Source organism: Benincasa hispida, chromosome 5 (genome assembly GCF_027475165.1).
Source record: "Benincasa hispida cultivar pf3 chromosome 5, pf3_genome.v1.1, whole genome shotgun sequence".
Taxonomy (NCBI): domain Eukaryota; kingdom Viridiplantae; phylum Streptophyta; class Magnoliopsida; order Cucurbitales; family Cucurbitaceae; genus Benincasa; species Benincasa hispida.
The window spans coordinates 57,893,623-57,917,566 of NC_143482.1; the positions used below are offsets into that span (position 1 = coordinate 57,893,623).

The 23,944-nt window shown below is 30.5% G+C and overlaps 4 protein-coding genes across 9 annotated transcripts; 2 read left to right on the top strand and 2 right to left on the bottom strand.

Moving 5' to 3' along the window:
• The first annotated feature begins 726 nt into the window (after positions 1 to 726).
• On the top strand, positions 727 to 5,197 carry LOC120078065 (pentatricopeptide repeat-containing protein At1g62350-like). 6 transcript variants are annotated; one of them, XR_016529775.1, is made up of 6 exons: positions 727 to 1,185; positions 1,385 to 2,239; positions 2,571 to 2,694; positions 2,962 to 3,140; positions 4,023 to 4,166; positions 4,251 to 5,197. XR_016529775.1 is itself a non-coding variant. In XM_090314097.1 (2 exons), the coding sequence occupies exons 1-2, from the start codon at positions 847 to 849 to the stop codon at positions 1,793 to 1,795; spliced, it is 750 nt and encodes a 249-aa protein (XP_090170223.1). In that variant the 5' UTR covers positions 727 to 846; the 3' UTR covers positions 1,796 to 2,509. The 6 variants fall into 6 exon arrangements, 1 of the variants encoding a protein (XP_090170223.1); XR_016529774.1 differs by having other exon boundaries at positions 4,357 to 5,197; XR_016529773.1 differs by having other exon boundaries at positions 733 to 1,185; positions 1,385 to 2,352; positions 4,357 to 5,197.
• Positions 2,395 to 4,122, bottom strand: EXPA20 (expansin A20). Its single transcript, XM_039032260.2, has 3 exons — positions 3,981 to 4,122; positions 2,913 to 3,231; positions 2,395 to 2,834 (listed from the first exon to the last, which is right to left on the bottom strand). Exons 1-3 carry the CDS (start codon positions 4,120 to 4,122, stop codon positions 2,531 to 2,533), a joined length of 765 nt encoding a protein of 254 aa, XP_038888188.1. The 3' UTR covers positions 2,395 to 2,530.
• Positions 5,198 to 8,197: 3,000 nt separating the features above from the next.
• On the bottom strand, positions 8,198 to 13,253 carry LOC120077705 (tubulin-tyrosine ligase). Its single transcript, XM_039031668.2, has 2 exons — positions 12,784 to 13,253; positions 8,198 to 8,793 (listed from the first exon to the last, which is right to left on the bottom strand). The coding sequence occupies exons 1-2, from the start codon at positions 13,116 to 13,118 to the stop codon at positions 8,523 to 8,525; spliced, it is 606 nt and encodes a 201-aa protein (XP_038887596.1). The 5' UTR covers positions 13,119 to 13,253; the 3' UTR covers positions 8,198 to 8,522.
• A 4,427-nt stretch (positions 13,254 to 17,680) lies between these two features.
• LOC120077528 (beta-mannosyltransferase-like protein) lies at positions 17,681 to 20,213 on the top strand. Its single transcript, XM_039031437.2, has 2 exons — positions 17,681 to 18,132; positions 19,792 to 20,213. Exons 1-2 carry the CDS (start codon positions 17,953 to 17,955, stop codon positions 19,963 to 19,965), a joined length of 354 nt encoding a protein of 117 aa, XP_038887365.1. The 5' UTR covers positions 17,681 to 17,952; the 3' UTR covers positions 19,966 to 20,213.
• The last annotated feature ends 3,731 nt before the right edge of the window (positions 20,214 to 23,944 follow it).

A 23,944-nucleotide genomic window follows, 5' to 3' on the forward strand; every position in this document is an offset into this window, starting at 1 on the left:
TGCATTCATTTATGACGAGCTCTACAAAGAAAAATTGTTTTCTGATGATCACATTTTTATGGCATCCAGGTGTATTTTGGCATTAAGCACTAATGACAAATAATTATTACCATTACTATCAAATGCTATAAACTCTAGTTTTATAATATTTTTCATAGTAACACTATTACAAAATATCATATTTATATTAGAAATTTAATATATATCAAATATGTAAAATAATATTTTAATTATAATGAAAAGAAAGAAAAATCAACATACCTTTAGGACCTACCTTCAACGGGAAAAATAATAGGAGCTCGTGCTGATAACGTGTTGTAAATTTGAGGAGTATAACGGTGCACAACGAGAACACAGATATAGAGAAAATATAATATCATAATAATATATAATAAAATAAATAGATATTAAAAATAAATACAAACATTATATATAAGTAAATAAAATAAAATAAATTAACTAAATATGAAATAAAGAATTTCTCTATTCATGGATTTTGCTCAATGTGTATCTTTCGAAATCTATCAAACATCACTATTTATAGACAATTTAATGAATAAGAGGTGAATTACATCAACACTAATAATGTGATATTGAGATACATGGACAGAAATGAGGATATAATCAATAGAAAGTATGAACATCTAATAGGCATCTTTTACCATAATATTTATAATAAAAGTTTAATAAATGTAATTATAAATTTATAATTATATTGAGTGGTTTGTCCAATTTGCCAAAGAAAAATAAAAAAGACCATTTTAAGATGGAGAGAGAAAAATCGTGGATGAAGAAAGAAATAGAATAGACGCTGGAGGGACTTCGCCGGAGAGATAGAGATCTACGATGAGTTTCTTAATAAGGCCTCCGTCGCCGACGATTCTCAGTCCGTCGTACAAGTTACTGAGCTCTGGGGGGGAAGCATCCTGCCTGCTACTAGGCAGGGCGGAGGGATATCGGAAAGTGACAATGAGAGGCGGAAGTGAAAACCGGAAGCCACTGCAGAAGGGAAGGAACCTCAGCATCGAAGCAATTCAAGCGGTGCAGTCGTTGAAGCGAACGAAGAAAGATTTACAACAACTGGACCGAGTGTATGATTCCAAAATTAGGCGCTTATTAAAGTTCGATATGATGGCTGTCCTTCGCGAGCTCCTTCGCCAGAACGAGTGTTCTTTGGCTCTTAAGGTGATGCCTCTGCACTCGACTTTTATGTTTATCTGTATGTTTGATTGATTAGTAATCGGACTTCTTCTATGTTGCATGATCTTATCGATTTTAGAGGTATCCACAGCAATGGCGAGATATAGATTTTTGCTTATTGTAATTCCTTCAATATTCCTTGCTGATATTCTGTATTACTTCACTTTCGATTTACGAGTATTAGGTTTTCGAAGATGTTAGAAATGAACACTGGTACAAGCCTCAGGTCTCGCTGTATGCTGATATTATTAGAGTATTGGCTAGCAATGGATTGTTCGAACGAGTACAAATCATTCATTCGTACTTGAAAGCAGAAACTGACTTAGCACCTGAAATTGACGGGTTTAACGCTCTTTTGAAGGCCTTGGTTAGTCATAATTTAGGTGAACTTGCAATGGAGTCGTATTACTTGATGAAAGAAATAGGTTGTGAGCCAGATAAGGCTTCTTTCAGGATTGTCATAAAAGGATTGGAATCAAAGGGAGAAGCAGTTGATTTAAGAACTGTGAAGCAGGACGCACAAAAGCTTTACGGTGAATCACTTGAGTTTTTAGAGGAGGAAGAAGAGGCAGCTATTGCCATATCTACGCACTGAGCTGCAGAATCAGGATTCAAATCATGGAATAGAAGGCATATACATTATACAGATGGACTTGTGGCAAGAAAGATGGAGTTCATCTTTGTTTCTACTTGAAGAAACCTGAAAAGGCTCAGAAACTTTCCCTGGATATGAATTTTAACTGTATACTGGCTCAAGTCAACCCGTCCTTAGCAGAGAATATGTGTGATAACTTTCGAGTTATGTTTCAACTTGGATATATTGACACTAGTTGGATGAATTGTATCAATTTACTCTCGTCCTCGATCTTTTGCTTCGGTTTCTCAAGCTGCTGGGATCCAGAAACTTCCCTGCCCTGCTTGGCAGTGTCACTAGTCTATGCAGGGAAGACCTGATCATCTTGCTACATACTTCAGCTCCTCCGTCGAGTCGTGAGCATGAGACAGAAATATAAGGGGAAAAGGTGGACTATAATGCAAGGTGAATGGTACATGATTTCCTTTTTCTCCCAAGAGTATCAAAATCTACGTAGAGTAGATAACGAACAAACCGGATTCGGGGATTGCTGCATAATTTCTGTAAAAACATATATGGTAAAGACGAAAATTATGTGGGCTCTACGCCTAGACTGCTAATTTTGTGCAACCTGATTCCGATGTGTGTTTTTCCCATCATGAGATTCAACATGCCAGTATAATTATGTTCAAGTTTCTAGTTATATTCTATATAGGCCTAAAATTTTGATTCCAATTCCTTAGTTACATAAAGATTTCAAAATTGTTTCCCTTCAAATGTCTGCCCAAACTGCCAGTTTCCAGGTGCAACGCTATAGGAAGTAAGTGCTCTTCCACTGCTAGAGGTAACTTCAAAAGAGAGAGGTTGCCCATGAAGATTGACATTGCTTTGCCAGTTTTGTCCCCAGTTCCTTGCCAATGGTATCCATCCTGTTCTTGATCCTTTTACTTTCACTGCCACTAATTCACCATCCATTCCAACATTTGTGATCAGAACTTGAAAGAATCGAGAATTCCCACTGACTGTGAATCTCATTCCACCATTTCTGTCACACCTCACCCTACACAAATATTAAACAAGCATTTTCCCCTTAGGATGGCAAATTGTTTGAATCTATAAGCATTTAGATTGATTTTACCTCCTATATTGAACTGGCACAATATCTGCTTTTTTCTCCGCTATTTCAGCAAATGCTGCTTCTGACATCTCGAAGTGTTCCTTGGGAAAATTACACCAACCACCATATTCCGAAGACAAGCCGTAATTGGGAGGACAGAAGTCAGTGGCCGTTAGAATGACAGTCGGGCTTCCTTGCAAACACCACAAGATGTGGTCAACACATCTAAGCTCATAGCAAGCTCCACAGGTACTCCCTCTATTAAACATCATGCTACTCAGTCCAGCGCTATATTTTCCATAGCTTACCTTATGCAGATCTCCATAACCACAAGCACCTTCTGCAACATTAGTAAAACCAAAAAAAAAAAAAAAAAAAAAAAAAAAAAAAAACACTTGAAATGCCAATTTCCATTCGTTTTGGTTGCATTATTATAAACATGATAGTTGATAGGTGCATGTTTGGAAATGATGTTAATACCACTTCTTCCATGTGAAAAATCACTGCAAACCATATATTTAGTCCATGTTTGGAAATGATTTCGAAAGGGTTAAAATCACTCCAAATTCTTTAAACACTTAAAATCAATTCAATGTTTAATTTATACTTTTTAAAGTAATTTTCATATATTAATATTGATTTTAAATGATTAAAAAGGACTTGCAAGTAATTTTGAAAATGACAGAGTTATTTTATTCATTTTCAAAATCACTCCCAGTCCCAAACATACTCTTAATAATTCAAAATCCATTTAATGTTCGATTTTACACTTTTATTCACAATTTTTACCTTTACCATTGATTTTGAATTGTTAAAAGCATGTTTTGGAGTGATTTTGAGTATGACAAAAATGATTATAACATTTGTAAACCACTCTCAAACATGTCCTAACAGGATCGTTAAGGTCACGATTGTCAGTTTCCACCTTCTGAAGGTGGGAGATTCCTTAAACAAAATCCCCCACAGCCTGTGAGCAGTACGAAAACTCTTGAATGCTCAAATAGCAACTAGAAAAATGACCTTTTTCAAACCCAGAAAAGCACCATGTTTAAACATTAATGTAATTTCATGAACAAAGGAAAACGGTACCTGTAACAATTGACCCATCTGTTTCTTTGGAGTATGTTGCAGTAGCAGATTTCCACTCTTCTTCATCCTTAGCCGCAAATATGTTGGTGGGTGTTTGCAGAAGAACTAAATAGTAGACTATTATAGCTAAAAAGGCCGCCATTTCAGAAGAATACAAGGCCTTGAAGAAGCCTATGCTCAAATGAGGTATATTTCCTTTAGAATTTTGATTTTTTTTTTTTTTCCCTTTTCCACCCTTTAAGAAAAGCTCCTCTCTGCCTTCTTTTTCAGCATTCCCCTAATTTATCGTTGAAATGAAAGCAAGCTCCTTTGATTGCCGGAACACTATTCTGGAAAAAAAAATAGAATAAACTTTGACAAATCTCCAATTTTGTAGCCCTTCGTTCACATTGGTGGCGCGTTTAACGAGGCAAAGGACTGTTCTTTATCTTCCGATAATGGGGCCTGAGGGCTTCAGAGAAGCAAATTTGGAGCCTTCATTTTTTGCCATTATTGATGTGGGAGGGCTTGAAGCTTTATGTCAATGGCGGCAGAGACAGAGCGGAAAGCCATCCATAGAAGCAGGTATGTGTTTCTTTTATTTGAACTTTTAAGATCCCTTGAAAATGAAATAAAAGAATAAAAAGAAGCTGAAGCACTTAATAAATGATTTTAAGAAGAACCCAGAACTCAGAAGTGGCCTATTTTGGATTTGATTGTTGGACCCGAACGAGTTTTAAAAGAGGATTTCTTTTAGTCTTATGGCTCATCTTTTCATGACAAAAAAGATAGTGGATGTTCCTTAAAAATAAATATAAAGAAAAAGAAAATTAGTGGATGGGTCCCAGAGTTGGAAGGGGTTGCCGGGTAATGAAGAAGCCGTTCTCTTGGCGGGAAACGGTGCTGGGGGGTTTTATGATTATTATTATTAGTTTAAACATCATTTTGGTCGAGAATTTTGCATAGAAACCCTTTCTCGATCCTCTAAATGATTAATGACTCATCCCTCACAAACATAAAAAATCTTATTTTATGCTTATGCCATAGTATATTAACGCATTTTATAACATTCGCATTAGGGATAATTATGTCTATTGTAACCCTAATGCGGTAACCATGTTTATGACAATCTTTATTTTTCTTCATTCCACCCTAATATTTATAGAGAAACATGATAAAATATGGAAAAAAAAAATGAAGATCACAATAGATATGCTCATCATTTTAAAGTTATGATACACATGATCATCCCTAACGCTATTTTCAAACACTGCTAGTGCATTCTAACATAAGTATAAGTTAGATTTTATATGCATGTTGGTGTGGGCTATTAATCATAAAGGCGCCTATAAAGAGTCATATGTAAAAAAAAAAAAAAAAAAAAAAATCATTTTGATCTTTATACTTTGTTCAATTTTAGTTTATGCATTTTCAATTGTCCAATTTTAATTCTTGTATTTTAAATAAATCTTAAACTTAGTCCCTCAAAGTTCATTTTTATTAAAATTGGTTAAATAATAACAATAATTTTCATGCAAAAAAAAATACAATATGTTAATATCAATTTCAACAAAAATTAATTTTGAGTGACTAATTTTAAAATTAATGAAAGTACATGAATTGACATTAGACAATTGAAAGTACATAACCAATAATTGATAAGATTTTAAAGTATATGGGCCAAAATGGTATTTTAACCTTATTATTATTAAGAAAAAATATATATTTATACCTCTAGCTTAGAGGTTGTATCAATTAAAATATGAATCATCAATTTAAAATTTAAACAGTAAACTTTTATAAACATATCAATTTACACCCTCAAAACTCAAGGACGCAATTGTACAATTTATAAGATAGATCTTGTTCAAATAAGGTCAAATATCAATTTACACATTGAATTACATTTTGTTTGGAAAAACGTCAAAGTGAGACTTATACCAATTAAACTCGTATTCTTTCATTGGTGAATCGATTTAGACTCTTAAGATTTTCTTTAAGAATTGTCAATGCATCGATTCTAATTATCTATTTTGTAAAATCGATATTTAAAGAAATTTACATATGCATGTGAGAATTGATGCATAAATGATTTTCAAATGTAATCGTAATTAATGAATGGTATAAATTATTCAACTTATGAAAAATAACAAGATTACACAAATTATAAATTTTACACTATGTTTTTCAAACAAAATCTAAAGGAGGGTGTAAAACGATACATTTACGAAAGTTCTGCTTAAATTGATACAATTATTAATTTAATATTTTAATTGATACAACTATTTATTTACTTGTATAATTTTTTTTATTTTTATTTTTTTTTTTGTTCTTATCATTTTGAAACTATATCGTCTTGATTTGGTTCCTATGAATTTAAAAGTTTCCGTTTGGTTCCATGGTTTGGTTAAGTTTTACAAATAACTCATGAATCATATTTTACTTATTTGAACATTAAGATCTCATTTGATAACCATTTCGTTTTTTTTGTCTGAAAATATATTTTCTTCAACTTTTTACAATTTACATTTTTCTTAAGTAGAATTGTTGAATTCTTAGTCAAATTCTAGAATTAAAAGCAAGTTTTGAAAAACCAATTTTTTTAGTTTTCAAATTTTAACTTAGTTTTTTAAACCATTAGTAAATGGTAGATAACAAATGAAGAAATTTATTGATAGAGATAGTGTCTATAGACTTAATTTTTAAAAAGTAAAATTAAAAAATCAAATAGTTATAAAATTGGGACTAACTTATTTTCTTATTTTTTATGTTGTCTACATTGACCTAGACTTAAAACATTCAGGTAATTTAGTTGGCTAAAATGGAAATATAAGTTCATTTTCATGTAAATGTATCGATCAATTTGAGGATAATTCAATAAATAAAATAAGATATTTATTATTTCAGAAGTCGTTCAATTTTTTTTTATCCTAACAATGGTTGTATGACTTAAAACATTCAGGTAATTTAGTTGGCTAAAATGGAAATATAAGTTTATTTTCATGTAAATGTATCGATCAATTTGAGGATAATTCAATAAATAAAATAAGATATTTATTATTTAAGAAAGTCGTTCAATTTTTTTTATCCCAACAATGGTTGTACGAAAAAGAAGAAATGTGCCACATTTGATATAATAGCGATAAGGATAAATAGTAAAGTAAAAAAAATAATAAATTAAGTCGAACCAAACTAAAAATAAAATCATAGGACCAAATTAAAAGAGCTCAAATCATTAGAATCTAATCTAATAGAGGCAATTCATTTTTTTTAATCTTTTTTTTCCCCAGGAAAAAAACAAGTGGGAAAAAACTGTCACGCGCAGCTTTTTATTTTTCAAGATTGCATACATTATAAAGTTAAATAAAACAAATAACGGTTAAAAGTTTTAATCCACCGTCGACCATGGTTGTCCAAGATGAAAACGTCTACATTCAAATAAAGACAAAAATAGTTCTATGTTATTAAATTGTATCAAAAGATTACAATATCAATGTCGATATATTGATAGATATTTTTGTAGGTCAAAAAAATTATAAAAATGATTTAAATTAATAGTTAAGTTGTTTTTATTCTTAACCTAAGTTATTGATATTGTTATTCATATTTCTATTCATATTTGACTATAAAAAATAATTATAATAAAGATGACATTTTTTTATATTTTATAAACATTCATAAAAGATATCGAAGATATCATAATTGGTGTTTTAATATTGATTTTAATATTGATGTTAACCCTTCGATTTATAGATATATCAACAGATACTTAGCCTTCTAGCCTTGATTATATTGAATGTGCTCATCTTGACTCTTTTAAAAAAATAAAAAATAAATAAATAAAAACTATTATTGTTTTAATAATACCCCTTTTCAATTTTACCTACTAACCTTCTTCCATCGCTATATTTAGTGAATGACACTTTCTTAAGTGACAATGAGCTAAGGTATCTTTGTGGTTAATCATGTGATTGTTTCTTCTTCTTCTTTTATTTTTTTAATTTTGTTTTTTTAAGTATAACATATGGTGTAGGACTAATTTAAACCTCTTGATCGCAATGTTGGTTATATTAATTGATTCAAAACTTCTACACTATTAATTAGAGTGTTGGCTATGTTATTGTAAAATATTGTAAACATAAGAAGAAAAAAGGGTAGGTTTCAAATTTCAATTAGTTAAATAATATCAAACTGAAACAACTAAATGATGTGGCAATTCAACCAAAATAAGCAAATTATAAACATAACTTTTCGTTTTTGCTATGTATATTTTTTCCACTACATAAAAATCTTAAGTCTGAATGCCTGAAAATAGAAATAGTATGGGCTTACGAAAGATCCATACTATTCTAATCAATGCTTGGACAAACTATCCACATTAAAATTCATTCACTATTCTAATCAGTACTATTTTCTCTTCCACATGCAAAATCTGTTCTGTTCTTGTGTGACCTGAAACTCTAATCTCCCATATGACATCAAATAATTAAAGAATACATCTTTGTGATTTGCTAAAGGAAAATATACCAAAATTGTTCTAGATGTGTTGTTTTGATTGCCCCGTTATGTAATTACATCTTTCAAACTAACAATACATATGGAGTCTTCATCTGTACTGTCTTCAATGATTTTTCCACGGTCGTCGTTCTCTTCGTCACTGATAGTACTATCATTCTTTCTGTGTCTCTTTTTATTCTGGCAATTCTTATGGAAATTATATAAATTGAGTGTTGTTTGATCTAGAGTCCCTTCTCTGTAAACAAAATTACCACCTTCTTCGTCTATTCGACGCCACTTCCTATTTCGATCATGGTTTCGATATAATGGCAATCCTCTGTGAATAAGCAACATGAATTTGTTTTCAGAAAAATATAAATTTTCATATTGTTGACTGATTTAGATTCATGACTCATGGGGGAAGAAACACTTTACATGTATTGATCATTTATACTTGGTTTTTTTTCAAGACAATTGAATTACTTGAATAAAAGACTAGCATTTTAAACTTAATCCATATTTTCAAAAATAGAAAAAAGATGCATTTCAATTTCATCACATAAAAAAATGAATTAAAATATTTTAAAAAGTAAGTAAGAATAATTTATCATTCGCACCTTTTAAGTTTTTTTCCACCAAATAATACCAAGTAAAAACACAAACAAGAATCCACATGCGGTCATCCAACTGAAAAGCTTCAAATCTTGAATAGATTTATTAAGCTTTATTCAGAATTTGAAATAATAAAAAAAAAATGGTTGTTTATAGGAAAAGGGTGATTCAAGTCTTCGACAGTAGCAGCAAGATTTTTCTTTTAATATTCACCGAAAAATGAAGTACTAATACCAATGCATCATTATTATCTAAGTTGTTTGGCCCCTTTCTATTCATTTCCCCTATATTTATAAGCTAGCTTACTTTTGGTTTATGTGTTTTCTTTTCTTTTTTTTTTTTTTTTTGGTTTATTTTAGTTTCTACATTTTTTTTCCATTTTTGGTTATTATAATTTCAGTTTTGGTTTAATTTTAGTCATTATACTTTTAAACTATTCAATTTAGTCCTTGACTTTAACTTTCAAACTTTAAAAAAGTTGTCATTTTGATCCCTTAAAAATAAAATAGATATGAAAATAAATTAACCAACCAGATCACTTTTTAAAGTCTCAAATGAACCAAAACTGAAAGTAGTAGAATTAAATCAAACATTTTAAAAATATAGGGATCAAAATGAACAAAAATTGTAAATATATTTACCAAAATGAAACAAAACCAAGAATTATTTGCTAAGTAGGATTTAAATAAAATTATAAACATGCTCAGTTACACAAATTAGCATAATATTGTTTTTTTAGCTTTAAATGTCAATTTCACCCCTGGATGTTAGTTGGTATACTTTTTTTTTAACTAAAAAAACTATTTTATTTTTTAATCTTCTTTTGTGTTTATATGCCTTGCTATCTACTTAAAATAAATGAATAGATTTGTTCAAAATAAATAAATAAATGGATAAATCTGAGAAATTTTGAAATTTAAATATATATATATATATTAAAATATTTAATTAAGAATTCAAATATTTGGAAGAAAGGTGAAAATCTTACCACGAAAACATAAGGATTCAGACAGAAGTATAGTTTTTTTTTTTTTAAACTAAAAACTAAATCATTGTGAAACATTCTTTAACTTTAATTCTTACTTCTAAAATCTCCATTTATAAAATTCTACTGCAGTCCATATCAAGAAAAGAAAGGAAAAAAAAAAAAAAAGCATTATCTAACTTATGAAAAATGTTTTTTTTTTTATGAAAATTAATTTATTCAAAATATGATGTAATCTCATTTATTATCTATACACTAATATACACTATTACACACAATCATCTTTATGATAGAGACATAAATATGAAATTTAAGGAAAATTGACAATTAGAATTTTATATTAAAGTTAATGTCAAGAGATTTAATGAAATTTGAAAAATTAAAGTTGACAATTTAAATTATAAAAGACTTGATGAAAATAATGGGGGGGAGGGGGAGAGATTTAATGAAAATTGATAACTTAAATGTCAAAAGATAAAAACAGAAAGCATAAAATAACATGAATAAAATATAAATAAACAAATTTCATTTAATAACATGAAATGTGGAAATAAGAAATTAAAAGGTGTTTATTTTTTGTGGTCATGTGTTAGGTGATAAATGCAAGTAGCATGTGGAAATTACAGTGTATTGATATACATGCAGGCGTTGAGTTTCGTGCTGTCCAATACTTTAAAATATAATCTTCTCAATATTAATTAATTCTTTTAAGTTTAAATACTATTTGAATCCTATATTTTCGATTTTGATTCATTTTGATCTCTATATTTCCAAAATATTTATTTTGATCTCCATACTTTTAATTTTGATGAAATAAACCAAAGTATCTCAATAATCAAAAGTTAAAGACCAAAATGAACTAAAGTTGAACGTACAAGAATCAAAATAAATATTTAAAAAGTTTATACACCAAAATGAACCAAAATTAAAAGTATAGGAATCAAAATAAAAATATAAAGACCAAATTAGTATTTAACTCATTTAAAAAAGTTAGCATCAAACACAGAATAATAAATTAATCAATATTTGGTTAAAATATAAATTCAACCTGACTAAACATGAACAAGTTTCAAATATAAAGACTAAAACGATATTTATAAAATTATTTTATTGTAATGAAAATTTATGATTATTTTGTAATCCAAATTAAATATAATTTGAAACTACTTGCATAATTTTATTTTATTATTATTATTTTTTGTTACCTTACTTAACCATAACCCAAAGTTCCAAATAATAAAATTTGTTATTTAACCAATTTCACTACCAAACCAATATTTATTTACCTTTCGAGAATAGGAAATATTTATGTTAAAAACTTAAAATACCATTTTATACATATATTTTTATTTGATTTTAGTAAATATTTAATTTTAGTCTATGTATCTTCATTAAAATTGCTAAACAATATAAAATTTTTGGGAAATAATATGTAAATATGTTGATTTCTTAAAATTACACCAACTAAAATTGAACATTTAAAATTAAAAATACAAAAATTAAACAAAATGATATTTTACCATAAATATTTCCTATTCTCAAAAGGTGAATAAAATACTGTTTCCTTTTCAGTAGCAAAATCGGTTATAATAACAAATTCTCTGGTTTGAAACTTTGGGTTACCGTTAATATACAAAAAAAAAAACTTAAATTATGCCAGTGGTTTTAAATTACATTTAATTTAAATAATAAAATAATCATAATTTGTTCATTAAAAAATAATTTTATAAATATTATTTTAGTACAAGAATTTCGAATTTTTGAAAATATGTTCCATTTTATAAATTATTATTAATTTTTACTTGATCAATTTTAACCATGTTACTAAATTTAAGATTTATTAGTAATAGACTAAAATTAAACAAACAATTGTAAACCAGTTCTTAATTGTTTTCTCAAAATTTATATGTTTTAGAAATCAAAAACATTTTTAGAAAGGTGTAAGAAACACGTTTGAATTTTTTTTTGAAAAAATAGAAATAGGAAACATAAAATCAAATGTCTTAATAAAACTGCACATAAGTGGAAATAACAATCAATGATTTATTTCTAATAAAATAAATATAATAAACTAAAGTACAAATCAATTCGAAATAATATTAAAAAAATTAACATACTTAGTCAATTTGAAACTTATATATATGTGTGTGTGTGCAGGTAAAGAGTCGGATATAAGAAGAAAAATATTGTCCAAAATTGACTTTTCATACTTGAGAAAAAAAGGGTGGCCCTTAATACTTATACCATTTATGAAACGAAAATAATAATATTAATAACTAATTTTAATATATTATATGGTTCTGTTTTAAACAGTAACCAAAAATTATTAAACACGAATGAAAGATTTCCCTCCCCTCTTATCGACAAGATGAAAATTCTATTGAAAAAAAAAAGCTGTAAATCATCAGAGCAGAATCAAGTTGAAACTTACATGCATTTCATCAGTGAACAACAAATTCAAAAAAGGAAAAAAAAAAAACCAGAATATTTTGTTTTTTCAGTTTATATTTAACAAACCAGTAGTCAACTATGAATCTTCTAAAATCAGAGTTGAAAATTTGAAAAAAAGAGCAATGAATTTCGTCAAAAATTTGAAAAGAAACGAAAAGAAGGTGAACGAAATCCGAAGAATCGTTCAACATCAAGAAAATCGAAATAGCACAGAGAAATTTCCAGAAAAAAAAAAGTAAAGAAAAAGCACAAAATCAAGAGGATTAACAACATTGTTACCTGATATGGAAGAGATCGGAGATATCAAATTTCTCGAGATAAAAATTGACGGCATCGAGAAATGCTCTGTATGTATAAATGTGAAGACCGTCGATTCTCGGATACGGCAGTCGCGGTGTAGGCGGCGACGGAGAAACCGATTTGGTGCGGCAATCAGCGGCGGAGTATTTATAAGATTTCCAGGAGATTCCGGCGCCGTTGACGGCCGGTTCTAGGGCGATGAAGCCTAAAGTAGCCATTATAGGTTCGAGCTCGTCGTGCGTCATGATTGGCTTGAAGGTTTTGGTGAACCAGACGGCTAACTTGCGCATGGACTCCCTGAGGCAGTCCTCCATTATTGACGTCGGCGGAGCTCCGGCGACTCAATCGGAAAAGGAATCGGAAAATCGAAGGGGTTTAGGGAAGAGGGAAAAGAGAGAGGTTTTGAAGAGGTTTCTTTGGGAGGAAGGGATGTTGAATGTAAGGATTTTAGGGAGAATTTTTAGAGTGCAAATTTGAAGGGGTCTACTGCTTTACTTTGCCCTCTAACTTCTCATAAAATTACTCATTTGCCACTGCGTTTTTTCCTTTTTTGATTTAAAAAATAAGAATAATAATAATAATTATTATTATTATTATTTTGGCAAAACGGTCTGAACCGTGGATTTGGAAGATGTAGTCAAGGCCAGGGCCAATTATCGTGATCGCGATTTTTGCATGTTTTTATCGATATTCAATGAAAATTTCATTTCATGTAAATTAATTCATAAAGCTTAAAAAAAGAATTAAAAATAAAATATCAAGGTAACTATAACATAATTAATAAACATGTAACTTGTTTAAAAATATATTTATTTATTAATTTAAATATCTTTTGTCTTTTTTGTTATTATATTTTTTTCATAAATATTCATTTCATCTATATTTTCATAAATTTTAAATTTTGATACTTCATAATGTAACAATTTCTTTAGTTTGTGTTACTAAAGTAACATTGAGTTTTAAATTATTTTTAGATTAATTTTTAAATTATATTTTTAGTTCTTCTTGCCTTCTAAATATTAGATGGCATTTTTATTTAATAATACAATTGAAATGAATCTCATAAAGAAACAATAAGAAGATATGCTATAATAATAAAATGTATGAATTAATAATGTTTAATCTAAAACAATATACTTGCCATTAGTAGTGTTGGATGATATAATAAGAATAAACCAGATTGATTGGTATTATAAAGAAGGAAACTAAACTGATGTCTAATATAGAATGATAGTTCGGTTTATCGTCAGTTTATCCTCGATTTTTTGTCCTTTTCTTTTTTTTAGTTCCAAACTTTTATTTTATTTTTTATTTTTTTTATGTCTTGAGTTTTTGCTTTTGATAGTTTTTATAATAAAAAATTGATCATAATCAATAATTGTTTGTTTTCTCTTAATACAAACTAAGATGCCCAATTTTATATTTTAAAAAATTACCAAACAAAAGCAATGCATGAATTTAGTTCGATATCAATTTGAATTTTCGATTTTTCAATTTTTCGTTGAACTCTAGTTATAGTAGATATCTAATTTGGGAAAAAAGCCATATCTATATTGAGGGAAAAAAGCTACATAAATAGTAATATGAATATTGTGCTATGCCAATATTGTTTGAACGACCTAAAAATTGTAATCATTTACTATTTTTACTTATTGTCATCGTCAAGATTTAAAGTAAAGAACTAGATCATTTGTCAACATGAGCGTAACTCAACTGACATAGTGTTCGTATTCTCGATTTCATGGTTAGAAATTCAATTCTCTCATCACACACTTTAATTACAATACCTTTGTAAAATGTATATATATATATAATATAATATAAATTAAGAAATTAGGTGTCTAAAATTTTAGATTTGGTTCAATAGAAAAGAATCTATAGGGTGAGGAGACGCAATTTTGACCTAAAAATTGATAGTATAAATTGTATGCAGATTAAAATATACTTGGTAAGAATATAAATGGAATTTTTCCTAATTCTTTTTTTGGTGTATTTTCATTTGAAGTTTAGGTATGGTTTTAGAATTTTGGCTAACTTTTGGGTGATTGCCTTATTACCTCTTCCTGCAAAAAAAGGTAAATCAATTGATAGAATACCCAACTGGTATAATACAACTTAAGGTAATCACCAAAAAGTTAGCCAAATAAACCAAAAATTCATAATTCAAGAGTAAATTAAAATTATACTTACCTAACTTCGATTAGAAGTTTGGAGACAATTGTTGTGCGTGAAAAAGTGAATACTTATTTTAGTTAAGTATGGAGACTGGCCCATAAGATTGATCATCAAGCCATAGAATTATTTAGTTAAGTATGGAGATCACTCATAGTGTCGATTATCAAGTTATAAATTTATTTCGCTAAGTATGAAAACGACCCATAGGACTAGCCATCAAACCATAAGTTTACTTGTCTAGGTATGGAGACCGACCCATAAGATCGCTCGTCAAGCCATAAAGCCTAAGTATGGAGGTTGATTGATAGGGATGACCATATAGCTTGAGGAGGCTTGAACCTATGTAAGCAAATATTATGTCTAAGGGTCCGTTTGAATTACACACATTGTTTCATGGATATAGATATTAAATATATGAGATTTAAATGTATGAGTTTTAAATGTTTTGAATAATTAATGCTCAACTGGCATAGTGCTTGTACTATCAATCTCGAGGTCTGAGGTTCAATTCCCCCACCCCACACTTTAATTACAATACATTTAAAAAAACAATAGGGTGCTTGTTTTGCGTGGGCGGTCGTTGTGGACTGTTTGGAGCGAGGTTGGGAGGTCTTGGTGCTTAAGGGCTATCTTGCGAAGTAGAGATAGATTCAAGCATTCGGGTTCGTTTGATGATTGGCGATGGACGATCTTGTTTTGTTTGGTGGGATCCTTGGCTGCCGGGGGGCGCGATTTTGGATTCATACGGGTCTACGGTGGTTCATGATGCAAGGAGAAGTTTAAAAGCGCTGTTGTCGGAGTTCATGGATGGTGAGGGAGGTTGGAGGTGGCCTATAGTGTCTTGGGAGTTGCTTGAGATCTGGGGTTTTATCCGGGGCCTAGAGTGAAGGAAGAGGATTATTGGGTTTAGGTGTCAGATGTTAGTGGTCGGTTTTCTATCGCTAGTGCTTGGGAGAGTATACGTCATTGGGTGTCTTGGGCTGGTATTTTGTGGGCGGGGGTAGTATTCTGCGTCACTCCTTCTGTGCGTGGTTAGCAGTGAGAGACAGGTTGGGTACGCGAGATTGGTTGAGGAGTTGGGGTATGTTGTTAGAGAGAGGTGTCTTCTGTATGGGGGAGGTGTGGAGTCAGGGGATCATTTATTTTTTGAGTGTAAGTTTGGGAGAGAGATGTGGTATAGTGTGTTACGTTAGTTGGGTTCGACGCATCGAGTGGCTGGTTAGGATGTAAAGCTGAGTTGGTTGTGCCGAGTGGGGTTGGGTAAAGAGGTGCGTAGTAAGTTGTTCCGTATTTTCTGGTGTGCTTCCATATACTACATATGGCAGAAGCGTAATCGACGGCTGCATGGAGGTCGATCGAGGTCGGTGTCTGCTCTGATTCACCTTATGGTCTCTACGGTTCGTGCTCGTGTTACTTCCTGGCGGATTGACCTTCTTGGTCTTATCTAGTATATGTACGGATGCGTTTTCTTTTTGAGCTTTACGTTGTTCTTTTTTTGTTGCAGCCCCTAGTTTGTGGGGTTTTGAGTTCTTTTCTCTGTCTTTCTCCTTGGTGGTTTGCAAGTTTGTTATGTGTTGATTTTGTTCTGGTCTTATCTTGTTGGCTTTGTTTTGGTTTTGTTGCCCTGTCTTTGTTTGTGCTTTGTTGCTTTGATGTCTTGATCCCGGGCTGTGAGATCCCCTTGTTGTTGTATAATAATATCACTTATTCTAAAAAAAATTTAATATTTATAAGTTAAGTATATGTGTATAGAAAGCAAAACTAAATAATTACTTGTTTAAATACAAGGGACCAATTATTGTAGTCATCAAATAAATTTAGCATTACTTAATCAATAAAAATAAATTAATACTTTTATACTAAATCTTTATTAAACATAATTAATTGATTTAAATTAATTACTAAAAATAATTAAATTATTAAAAATTAATTAGAATATCGATAATCATAATAATAATAATAATTTATATTAAATAGTTAAAATGACATAAAATATTAATTGTAAAGATATTAGTTGAAATTTATTAAGTCTAATTAATATATCTATATTTATTTATTAATTAAAATTAATAATAATGAGTAATTGATATTAATTTATTAAGCCATCTTTTTATTTTTTTATTTCCAGACATAAAAATATCACACTTTTGTAAGTTATTAAAAAACCACATCAAATGGATTTTGAAATTCTAATATTAAATACGTGTGTGAACTTCTATGGGAAAACTTGTAAAATAAACAGACCCTTATTACTTTTTTACTAGTAAAATGAATATGATAATTCACAACATTTAGTACTGGCCTGATTAATTACCCGAGAAGTTAATTAGCAAAAAGCCATTATAAAACTTATTTCAATATAATCAAGAGGACTCGTGACATTTGAGATACGTTGAAATACATCTCCCCTAAATAATTATTGATTTAATTGTGGGAGTGTCGATAATCAAACACCATATCGATGTGAGTTCCTTTATTCTGTAGGACGTTTATTTGATTCTTTTTCGAAAATTACAAATTTATGGTGGATATCAAAATTCCATAAATTATATGGGATAATTTTCCAAAATTTTGATTTCAATGGCAGAAGTGCATTGACCATAATCACTGCACAGTAAAGAAAACGCCCCGTTTCGTTTCCTGGTGGGCCAGGCCACAGAAAAACAATAGCGGTCTTAAAAAAACCCGGGCCCAATGAGGACTAAGCTCCACTGATTTGTTCCCTTTGGAGCACTTTCCATTCTTCTCTCTCCTCTCTCTCTCTTTCTCTCTCATCCATTTTTTTTCCCTATCTCTCAGAAACCAATTCCTTCACCTTCCGTCATGGCTTCTTCACTCGCCAAAACCTAACCAGAAGCTCCATTGAAGACGATTGTGGAAGCTGACTGAGATTCTGCGAAAGGTGTTGAGTTGTTGTTGTTGTTGGATTGAGAATTTTAGGGTTTCGAGGTGTGTGATTGGGCGGAATTGACGATGTCTTTGAGAATCAAGGCAGTGGTGGATAAATTCGTGGAGGAGCTCAAGGAAGCCTTGGATGCAGACATTCAAGATCGAATCATGAAGGAGAGAGAGATGCAGAGTTATATTGAAGAGCGCGAACGTGAGGTTGCTGAACGTGAAGCTGCTTGGAAAGCTGAGCTCTCCCGTCGCGAGGTGCTCGATTGAATTCTCTTTATTTCTCTGTGTTTTTGTTAGTCACGGCTGCTTACTTGGAGATTACTGGCGAGTTTTAATGGATGTGTGCACTCTATGGCTCACGCTATGTTTAATTAAGAAAATTATTCAGTCTTCGTCACTGAGTTTATGGATGTTAATGTTATCTGGAAATTAAGACTTTTACTACTAAATCTTACCAATTCTTAATTGATATTTATTAGGCTCGTTCTTAGCTTAATCAGTAGGTCTGAATTCTTGGTGGTGCTTTCGTAGTTAAGTTATAAATTGGTCTTGTTGTTGGGTTAAAAAATAAGATGACGAGAGCAGCTCATGTGTAGTTGATTGCCTTTCTGTTATCTACTCAATTAAGCATTTCAGCTTCTTTATTTCTTCCCCTGTTTTGTGGCTTACCTTTTGGGTAGTCAAATGCTTGCTTTCTGGAGTTCACCAGTCATTACTGTATGAGTTATAGATGCCCATTTCCTTTGTTGTTTGTTTTCATATTTTCATCCAAATCTAGGAAGAACAGAAAAGGGAATGCAGGATCATAAGTTCCCATGGGATGTTTTACATATGGTCTTTAAGAGTTGAGTAATTTGGGTTGATGGAATCTGGAGTTTGATGGTTCGAGTTCATGTTAAGGAACAAGCTATGGATTCATGGGTTTGGTTTGTAGGTTTGTAGGTTTATGATCGACATAAACGAGAAACCAGTAAGATTAGTAAACCTGTAGTTTAGGACAAACAAATGTACGTTCTAAAGATAGACTTGGTTTCTTAACTTCAGGTTGTATTAAAGCTGACAGGTAAACCAAATCAAACAAACTCGGAGTTTGTATTCCTTGAGTATTAGTTTATTTTCATTTCTTCAATCAAAAGTTTTGTTTCTTGTTAGAGAGAATGAGTTCAATCCATGGTTGACGTACCTAGGATTTAATGTACTACGAGTTTTCTTAATACCCAAATATTATAGGGGTAGACAAGTTGTCTTATAAGATCAGTCAAGGTGAATGCAAACTACCTGAACACTCACAAATATGGAAAAAAACCAATTCTATTAGTTTTAATGGTGCAGCATAACAGAGTACATTCAGCTCTAGCCAGATAAGTAAGTTGCAACATTGACATAGATTATCCTTCAAGTCAAACATTTTTTTTTAATTTTTAATTTTTTTTAATATCTATGAGTGTTCGGCCAATTTATGCACACCTCGACTAATCTCATGGGCCAACCTGCCTAACCCTACAACATTTGGGTGTCGAGGAAACTTGTAGGAAATTAATTTCTAGGTAGGTTGCCACCATAGATTGAACCCTTAACCTCTTAGCTATTGAGGCTATGTCTCCTTCAAGTCAGATGAGATAGATGTGGAAGAACTTGAAGTTACCGAATAGGCAGATACACTAATTGTATCAAGTAGACAATAATTAGTGAAAGAATCATTGATGTAAGATAGACTTTATTTTTTCTTTTACCATCATTCTTAATTCAGGATGTTTTTTCACCCCCTTTTTCTGCTTACATCAATTGACCATTCATCCTTCCAGAAAGAAGAGTTCTTTTACTGCTGAAAACAATAATGATAATGCTAATAATAAATGTAAAATCAAAGATGGCTTCTCATCATGTTTTGATTTTCCCCCCTTCCTCTTTTAGGCAGAGATTGCAAGACAGGAAGCAAGGTTAAAGATGGAGAAGGAAAATCTGGAAAAGGAGAAAAGTGTGTTAATGGGAACTGCATCAAATCAAGACAATCAAGATGGAGCTCTTGAAATTACTGTAAGTGGTGAAAAGTATAGATGCCTCAGGTTTGCAAAGGCTAAAAAATGAGGTTGACATAATGATATGATAGTGAAAAAGAAAGGAAAAAAAAAGGTAGTGTCTTGTTTGTTGCCTCTTCTTCCTCCCTCTTAAGCATGTTATAATTTATTTTTTCCAAAGCAAAATCATCATTAGTGTTGAAAGCTTCTAAGATGTACATGTAGGTAATTATTTGCTACATTATCATGATGCTAGCAGTATTTATTAATCATTCCATTTCATTTATTTAGTGAATGAATGAATCTCCATCTCCCCAAGAGACAGTCTTTTCTTTTCTCCCTCTTTTTGCAAGAAAATGTATAAAACACAAAATACCCAAAGATTGAACAGTCTGACCACAGATTTTACTAACAACTAACATCTTCCATCCAAAATAGGAAAGTTATTCAATAAGCGATTTGTAGTGGTTTCCTCGAAGATTAAAATATTGATGTTGATATCCATATTGACACCTCAATTTTATGGATATATCAACGAATATATAGATAAAATATCAATATCAACGGATATTTCTGTAAATTAATAATTTAATTATTTTTATTTCTAAATTAAGTTATAGATTTATTAGGATTCATGTTCATATTAGACTAAATAGATAGATGTTTTTTTTTTTTTAATGTTTTACAAGCATTAATAAAAGTTCTGCCATTATTGAAAAAAAAAAAAATGAAAAAACCTCTATGGCAAGTTGAAACCTATTTTGCTAGGGTAGAGATGGAGTTTTGGATTTCTTTTTTAAAATTATTTTTAGCTCAATAATATGTATGGATGGTGACTTGAGCTTTAATGGTTGATTGATAATATATACTTTAACCATATAGGCTAATCACAAGTTAGTGACTATGTTATTGAGTCAGACACAAGACTGATATTTGAGGTTTTTTTAGATTGATTGGAGAAAAAATGTTTTTTAGAAAAGTTATTTTTATTTAAATTCTTTTAATAAAAACTGATTATTATTTAAATATTTTTTACTTATATTTTTCAAACATAGGACTAAATTTTGAAAACTAAAAAAGTAGTTTTTAAAAACTTGTTTTTATTTTTGAAATTTTACTAAAAATTCAATTATTTTAAGAAAACATAAATTATTGTGAGAAAATGTGAGTAAATAAGCTTAATTTTTAATAATAAAAAATTAAAACGAAATATATCAAATGAAATTCAAATAATTTATTTTATTTTATTTTATTCTAAAAAGATTTATTTTTAAAATTAAATATTTGATTACCATTATCGCTATGCCTCGAGAGTTTTTTTTTTTTCCTAATCTTATTGTTCGGACATTAGGAGGGGATGCAGAATTATTCTAATTAATTTGAAAAGTTTTGGAAAAATGATTTGGAGGCAAATAAATGCTCCAAACTACTTTTTGTCTTATAGCACCACCGTTTGGAAATTAAAATGCTAGTGTTTTGATCAAAGACTAATGCTTGTTCCCACTGGGAAACAATGCCTAATTATTATTATTATTTTTAATTCACTTCCACTTCTATCATTCTCTTCACCTTTATTTAAAAAAAGAGTAATGGTTATCCCAGGCTTACCTTTTCTTTACACATTGATGTCAAATTTTAGATAGGGGTGAATGCATCCAATCTTTACGTAATGAATTTATTTCAAAGAAAGAAGCGAAGAGATTGAATCCCAATATAGAAACGACTTTTTGTTCTATATTGGTATTGGGATTGGAAAAATAAAAAATGAATTTTACATAAATATAAATTAGGCTAAGCATAGCAATGTGCAACATATAAATTATAACGACCTAAATTTCTAGTATGTTTCTAGGACGCTACTTTATGCATGCATAGGTTTGACAATACATTTTCTCAAAGAATAATTAAATAATTTAAAAGAGATAAAGATTTTTATTTAATTAAATAATACTCAAATATGCAAAGAAAAGAAAAAAAAATACTGTTCGGGGTACCCTTAACCCAACTTTAAAATAAACAACAATTAAATAAATCAATAAATAAAATCAAGGAATATTTCATAAGATTTTTAAAATGCCTGACTCCTAAACCAATATATGAAACCTAAGCGTAGAAGCAGTAATTCGTCCAAATGGCTAGGTCATGGATCTCTCTTGTCAGAAAATGATGAGTATAAAAGTATACTCCGTAAGCGACCCACTACTGAGCCCACTCATTGATCTATTAATCTTTTCGAAGTGCACAAGGGCATCATAGGCGTAGGCATAAGCATAGGTATAAGGGACGAATCTGAGGGCACGCGAGTGACCCCAGAGGTCACAAACATAAACATAAGTGGTGGTCCCAAAAGGACACTGTACATAAGCATAGTGTGTGGGCCCGAAGGCTCACAACATGCGAAGTGCATAACCCAATGGCAACCGTCACTAAAATCTCATACAGACATAAGCATACAAACAAGGTCATAAATCATGCTAAGATCACCCAACAGTTCACAATTTATCAATCCATCAAACTTTGCGACAACATACAACATCGACATACAGTGACATAAACGCAAGCTTCCAAAATTTTCATCTGATCAGCAGGCATATCAAATATTTTATTCCAACTTAGGAACCAATACGTAACACATGCTTGGGGTCGAGGGGAAGCCGGTAGTAAACCATTTACCTCAACTTGGTCACAAAAGTCCAAGCAAATAATTCCTTAAAACCTTTGGAAAACTTGAATCAACCCAAAGTTGTGGCTTGATCCAAAACAAATTCCAAAACTTGATTCAATTAGCCAATCTGATCAAGAATTAAATCCAAAATCAATAACTTAATTTTTCCACTATTACTCTCAATAAAAAAGAAAAACCAACCAACAACCTATCCAAAACTTATAGATCTTTACCAATTTTCTGCAAAACGAAAAATGGTCTCTAGCTTAATGGTCAATGCCTCAAAACTTCCAAATCTTAATCTAAATTTCACACCAAAGAGAGGTTACTAATTTAACCCAAAATCAAATGGGTGAATTTCACCTCCCAAATTATAAGGAAAATAAGTATTACCCAAGGTTTTTCTCAAGATTCCGACAAAGATCGAGCAGTGGTGGCTGATGGCACGTCGGCTTGTGGCTACCATAGATAGGCAGCGGGTGTTGCTGTCAGACGGCCAAAATTGTTTAGGCTAGCGGCTGGTAGTGAGGATCTTGCATGAGGAGGGTTTGCGAGAGTGAGAGATAAGGGGAATTTCTAGTTTTATAGATCTTATTCATCAGCGATTATGAACAAACTAGAGCTTCAAACAACGATCAACCGTTCAAAATGAAACTATATTTTTCGAACAAACTGACCAAATTTTAGCACGATTCAACGGTTCAAAATCTGACAATCGACAATTTTGTGTAAGCTGTCGCTGAAAAATCGAATTGCTTTCTCTCCAATTTTTTGCCTCTTTCCACTCTCATTTAATTTCGAAAAAATCTCAATTCTTTTATTATTTTTTTCAAATTTTGAAAAGATAAATAAAGTATTTTATCACAATATCTCCAAAATCTCCAAAGATTCTATTAAATTAATAATCAATTAACTTTTCAAATTATCTTAATTTAGGCTTCAAAAACTAAAATTAAATGGCATAAAATTCATCAATTTGATACAAATTAAATCCTTTTAAATTTTAAATCAATTCAAAACCACATGAAATTAATTATCTCTTTATTATTATTATTTTTTAAGTTGGCCCTAAAATCCAAAATCAAAAGGAAGCAAAATTCAATATTTTCAAGATAATCCGTTCGAATATCTAATCAATTAAATTCAATTTAACCAATAAAAGTTTTTCAATTATTTCAATTTAATCCCAATTTTCCAAATGAAAGGGAAATTTAAACTCAATAATTTTAGATAATTAACTTAAATTTTCTGAAATTTGGGATGTTACATTCTTCCCTCCTTAAGCGACTTTCGTCCTCCAAAGTTCAAGTCCTTAAATGCTCATGATACTTAGTTCTTGTCTATCCTCGTGTTTCCAAATCGCTTCTTTAAACTGATAATACTG

Bases quoted from the DNA above. Each gene is read 5' to 3' on its own strand.
- LOC120078065 (XM_090314097.1), top strand. From the start codon at position 847: ATGAGTTTCTTAATAAGGCCTCCGTCGCCGACGATTCTCAGTCCGTCG. The intron at 1,186-1,384 runs GTGATGCCTCTG...TACGAGTATTAG, and splicing joins AGTGTTCTTTGGCTCTTAAG to GTTTTCGAAGATGTTAGAAA.
- LOC120077528 (XM_039031437.2), top strand. From the start codon at position 17,953: ATGTCTTTGAGAATCAAGGCAGTGGTGGATAAATTCGTGGAGGAGCTC. The intron at 18,133-19,791 runs GTGCTCGATTGA...TTCCTCTTTTAG, and splicing joins CTGAGCTCTCCCGTCGCGAG to GCAGAGATTGCAAGACAGGA.
- EXPA20 (XM_039032260.2), bottom strand. From the start codon at position 4,122: ATGGCGGCCTTTTTAGCTATAATAGTCTACTATTTAGTTCTTCTGCAA. The intron at 3,232-3,980 runs GTACCGTTTTCC...CTAATGTTGCAG, and splicing joins AGATGGGTCAATTGTTACAG to AAGGTGCTTGTGGTTATGGA. The intron at 2,835-2,912 runs GTAAAATCAATC...ATATTTGTGTAG, and splicing joins GTGCCAGTTCAATATAGGAG to GGTGAGGTGTGACAGAAATG.
- LOC120077705 (XM_039031668.2), bottom strand. From the start codon at position 13,118: ATGGAGGACTGCCTCAGGGAGTCCATGCGCAAGTTAGCCGTCTGGTTC. The intron at 8,794-12,783 runs GTAACAATGTTG...GCTTATTCACAG, and splicing joins TCCGATCTCTTCCATATCAG to AGGATTGCCATTATATCGAA.